The 5,831-nt window shown below is 31.8% G+C and overlaps 1 protein-coding gene across 1 annotated transcript; it reads left to right on the top strand.

The window, feature by feature from the left end:
• The first annotated feature begins 2,520 nt into the window (after nt 1-2,520).
• Nucleotides 2,521-4,774, top strand: LOC136217261 (heavy metal-associated isoprenylated plant protein 5-like). The gene is made up of 5 exons (XM_066003858.1): nt 2,521-2,646; nt 3,220-3,367; nt 3,469-3,686; nt 3,806-3,884; nt 3,966-4,774. Exons 1-5 carry the CDS (start codon nt 2,521-2,523, stop codon nt 4,772-4,774), a joined length of 1,380 nt encoding a protein of 459 aa, XP_065859930.1.
• Nucleotides 4,775-5,831: the final 1,057 nt, after the last annotated feature.

Here is a 5,831-nt window from a genome sequence, read left to right as displayed (position 1 = left end):
TTTATATATATATATATATATATATAAATTATAATATATATTTATAAACATAAATATAAATAATTATGCAATCACTGATGAAATCTGTCGTGAGTTTTTAGAGATAAGGCATTTGCCGTTTTTGTGAAAAAAATGCAGTGACCTATTATCAAGACAATTCCTCACTTACAATTTTATTTTATATATATATATTCAACATATGTTGTCATGTTGAATTTCAAGTTTTTGTATTTTTTTAAATTTAATTGTATTTTTTTAATATATAGATGGGCTTGGACGGACGGGTTTGGGATTCGTATCTTAGGCCCGAGTCCAAGCCCGACTAAATTTCTTGCGGGCTGGGCAGAGCTTGGACTTGCCAGGCTTTATGAAAAGCCTGATAGGCCGAACCAGCCCGGTCCATGCCCAGGTCTACTTATATATATATATATATATATATGAAGGGTATTTTGCAAAAATCACAAATATAAAATCTAGATATGTAGTGGCTTGAGTAATTGGTCTAAATATATAAATGAGTCTCTCATTTGATCTAGTTTTGTAATTTTTCCTCTAAAAAGATAGAAAGTTAATTTGTTTTAAAGATTTAGAATCGCGAATCATATCTTTATTTTTTAAGTTTTGACATCATACACATCCTTCTTCTAACAGCTCAACAACTTTAGCAAGAGTAAATCTGATGATTATTACAACACAGATCAGGAAAAACTCGATTAATGAACAATAAAACCAAAGTAGATCGAGAAAGAGTAAATTAGCTTTTCATGCTTATTGAGTAACGTAAGAGCGAGATGTGAGAGCTAAAATGAGAGCTCTAGAAGGAGGATGATTAGATATGTCGTCTAAATGTTTAAGAGAAAACGCAATTTACTCTGTAGAAGAAATTAGGTTTTTATTTTTGGTATTTATATGGCGTTTAAATGTTTGAGCGCATTATAAATTTGGGAAATATTTGCTCCCCTGCGAAACGTACAAAAATTTGATTTTATTTATTTATTTATTTATTTTCAGACATTAATAACTGTGCTAATATAAATAATATCATCTAATAATGATGAATATTTTGGGGTGACAGACATGTGTCATCATAAAGTCATATTGTAATTCAGGTTCTTTGTACTTAAACTTTTAGATGATACTGTTGCGAAAAATAATCAAATGACAGAAAAAATATCTGTCATATATCTTGTGTACAGAGTTTATTTTCATTTTTATAGATTTATAATAACTTTATAATTATTGTTTTTATAACGTACGTTTATTTCTAAATTAGAGAAGATAATAGTTGTGGATATACGCATATGAAATATAAATTGATTAGTATATCCAATAAATTGAGTTCATCATTGTATGTATTGAGGAAAAAATTAACATCCACTGAATTGTGATTTTTATTTACAAACTGCATCCTTTGTGTGACACAAATTCTAAAACCAAATCCAATTGTAGGTATAATTTGAACAAATTCAACTCTTTACTTTCTTTTCTTGTTCCCATTTTGTGTTTATTAATCAACATGGGTATTATATTTTTTTTTTTCTGAGATAGCCCGGATGACTTATATTTTGTAAAGTTATGGTATAATACATCACTTGCTTCCTGAATTTATTCAAAAACCATTATTGCCTCCGGCACTTACATAGTATCTCATTAGGCTCATGAACTTACTTAAAGTGTAATGATTAAGTCCCTAAATCTTATAAAAACGTTATAAAGGTGTAAAAAATCGAAAGTTAATTTGTTTTAAAATATAGAATCGTGATTCATACCTTTATTTTTTAAGTTTTGACTTTTTTTTTATAAATTTAAACAAATTGAAATGTATATCACTTTAAACAAGTTCAGAGACTAATGAATCACTATAAGAGAGTTTCGGAGACCAATATGTAATTTTAAACAAATCTAGGTGGCGAATAGGTTACTTTAAACAAGTTGAGGGAGTTAACAAAACACTTTATAAGTTTAGGAGGCCAATCAACCTTTTGAGATAAGTTCATAAGCTATTAATGTATTCTAACCATTATAAAACAATTAATTGATTTATATATGAAAATTTAATTCAATTAAATTGAATTTTAATAGGTTAAAATGGAATACAATTTTAAAACTGAAAATTTGTACAGTTATAATGTAATAAATTTTGGAAAAATGGTAAGAGGTATATTTGACTAAATTTAATTAGTCTTGAAAATTCAATGAAATTAAATTTAATCGGTTATAATGTAAATAAATTTGAAACTGAAAATTCAATGAAATTAACTGTTACGGTTGAAAAGATTGATTTTTCCAGCTATAAAAGGCAAACAAAAGATGTTTAACCCAACACATAAAACTCTCTCTTTCAAAGTGAAAAGACAAACATAAAGAGAAAAGTATGTAATCAAACATCCTTTATTTCAAAGTTAATTTTGTTCTATTAGTTGAATTTTCAGTCATTACAACCATTTTATATTAAATTTTTAGGTCATCTGTCTCACCCATTTGAAGTGCTTGACAATCACCGAACGAAGATCAGTCTAAATGTGGACACATTTGATGGAGGACCTTCAAGATTATCTCACGGTTAAAGCTATGTATGCTAAGCGCAAACTAGCTTTTCGAAAGTCTTCCCGACTATGCGATATAGACAAAACTCAACCAGATCAAGTGAGTTGTCTGAGTTAATTTCAAATAATGGTTTCATATTTTTTTAGATCGATATATGTGGTTGGTAAAAACTTTATATTTTCAAATTTGGCCAATATCGATTTCAAAATGAAATTTTTTAACAATTAAAGTTGTTTAGTATCATATTTACTATGGAATTATATTTTTATTTTTTAAAATTATCATTTTGGAAGTTTTCTCTCTCTAAACATTAACTTTTATTTCATAAACAACAACACTTAAATAACTTCTAAATAAAAAAATAAAAAAATTAAAACTGATTAAAATATTATTTTTGAGGTTGTTCTGGGATAAATTTAAAAAAATGAAAATTTTGGCTGAATTAAGTGTAGTTGAAATTAAAAATAAAATTAGCCTAATTAATATTATGATGTTGGGATAAAATTAAAATTAAAATTACTTTACCAATATTTTAACATTGTATCGTTGCTTGGATTGATGGGTGCAGCGGTGAGCTAATTCACCTTTGAATCACACTTTACTGTTTCGAATATTCATTAAGATTTTCTCTCTAATCTAATTTAGTTCCGATTTTGTTTTTCTTATGAGCAGACAGAAGGCGAAGGAGATAAAGCGGCTGCGGCCACTGCCGACGGCGGCGAAAAGAAGGATGAACCGAAGCCTATTTCTGTTTACAAAATGGTCATGCATTGTGAAGGCTGTTGTAAGAAAATTAGAAGCGCTGTGAAGCATTTAGAAGGTGAGAATTGAATAGAGATTTCTTGTTTTTTTTCTTTTGTTTGTTTGGTTTGGTTTGATTGATTTGGATTGCCAATTGAAATTTGTGAGTTGTTGTTGAAGGTGTGGAGTCGGCGAAGACGGATCGTCAATCGAACAAATTGACGGTGACCGGGGAGGTTGACCCTGAGAAAGTGAAAGCCAGGCTGGAAAAGAAGATGAAGAAGGAAGTAGAGATTGTATCTCCGCAGCCGAATAAAGACGGCGGTGGTGGTGAGAAGAAACCGGAGGAGAAAGCCACCAAGAAGAAATCGGAGGTGAAGAAACCACCATCTAAAGAGGTATAATAATAATAATAAAAAAATTAATTTAAATTCGTTTCTGATTACGATGTGTTGGATGGAAGATTAAACTTTAATTAAAGTGATTTAACTAATTTGGATTTAATTAATGGACGCAGATTACGGTGGTTCTGAAAATCAAAACTCATTGTGATGGTTGCATTACCAAAATGAAGAAGATCATCCGAAAAATCAAAGGTAGATAAATTTTCAGAATATTTTAATCTCGGCGATTATACAAATATTTTTCAAATTATAACTGACGTTACCGATTAACAGGAGTTGAGAGCGTCGCAGTCGACGACGGAAAGGATCTGGTAACGGTGAAGGGGACAATGGAAGTTAAGGACCTCTTGCCTTACCTGTCGGAGAAGCTCCGGAGGAGGTCGATTGAGGTCGTTCAGCCGAAGACAGAAGAGGCCGTTCAGCCGAAGACAGACGAGGTCGTTCAGCCGAAGACAGAAGAGGCCGTTCAGCCGAAGACAGACGAGGCAAAGAAAGATTTCGGCGGCGACGGCGACGGAGGAGGCGAAAAAAGGAACGATGCTAAGAAAGTAGACGAAGAAGGTGAGAAAAAGAATGATATTAAGAAAGTAGACGGAGGAGGCGAGGAAAAGAAGGATGATAATAAAGAAGGCGCCAAAGCCGGCGAGAAAAAGAGTGATGGTAAGAAAAATCAAGCCGGAGCAGGAGAGAAAAAGAATGATGATAAGAAAGGCGATGAAAGAGGAGAAGAAGCAAAGGTGAAGAAGAAAGAAGCTCCAGCTCCGGCTCCGGCTCCGGCAACGGCAACGACAGCTAGTGATGACGGTGATGATACGGCGGAGGTAATAGAAGTGGATTATTATCCGGCATACGTTCCGACTCATTGGAATGACGGGATATTTTCTCAGAGGTACACTGTTGGCCTGCAACATCCGCAATACGGTTATGGATATAATTCGGTAAATCAAGGTTACCAGATTCCGATGTACAATAACAGATACATGCCACAAAGGTATTTTATTGAACCAACGTACAACTATCCACCAGAGAATCCAGTACAAATGTTCAACGACGACAATCCCAATGCTTGTTCCATCATGTAAAACGATGACGGGGAATGATATAGCCGGCCATCACGGCTATTGTAATTAATTTATGACAAAAAAATTGTTTCAAATTTGTTTTACAAGAGCCTCTGATTGTGTCAAATGGGTCGTGTTTGACGGGTTACTCCTATAAATCGTGTTGTCATCTCAGAAATTGGCACTCCTATGTAAAATTGAAAATGCATTACCAACTGTGATGTTATATATGCTAAGCAATTTTAAACAATTGATAAAAAAAAGTATGCATCAAATAGGATCTTTCTTAATGTATGGCCAAGTAAACATAGTAGCAGAGAATTGACTCACTTCTAAGTTATAAAAAAAACAATGAGTAGATGGACATTAGATAGAGGTGGTAATTTCTGACACAGAAGATGAGTTAGACTGATACAATTATCATTTTTCTTGTATTTATATCAGCGATAACTCTAACCCCCAATTAGATTCCCAGTTTCGAGTCGGAGAGGGTTTTTTTTTTTTTTTTTTTTCAGAACTAGTTTCTGCAAATTGTACGAGTATCTTTACTTTTTCTTTCTGGTCTGTTCCATAGTGACACAATAGCTCAAGTTTTTACATTGGGATAAATCAAGTAAGAGATTCAATAATTTTCTTTAGATTATAAGGTTATTTGAAGGAATTGTAAATCATGAGAAGAGTTTATAGTTGAAGTCATCTTTTGTAAGAGTTTGATTTCAAACAGTGTTTGGAAATCTCATTTTTGCTGGAATTTAATTCATTGAATTCTATTTGCTTGAATTTCATGTTTAGAAATAAAAAGAATTTGAGAATTGAATTCTTTCGCATTTTAGATTAAGTTGTATTGTGTATATATAATTTTGTTGGAATTCAAATGAGAATGGTTTCCAAAATCTCCTATTTAAACTGAATAAAGTTTTAAAATAGATGATTTTCTAGGAAAAGAAAGAAAGAAAGTTGTTTTATAAGTAAGCATATAAAGCACCGTATTTAATTGAATTTGTGCAAAAGGTTTGATTGACACCCTAAAATTTTAAATTATTTCAATATCCCTCTAACTTGCTTAACTAAACTTGCT

Source organism: Euphorbia lathyris, chromosome 1, assembly GCF_963576675.1.
Source record: "Euphorbia lathyris chromosome 1, ddEupLath1.1, whole genome shotgun sequence".
Lineage (NCBI taxonomy): Eukaryota > Viridiplantae > Streptophyta > Magnoliopsida > Malpighiales > Euphorbiaceae > Euphorbia > Euphorbia lathyris.
The sequence above is the reverse complement of the archived record's forward strand: the minus strand, read 5'-3'. Positions and strand labels throughout refer to the sequence as shown.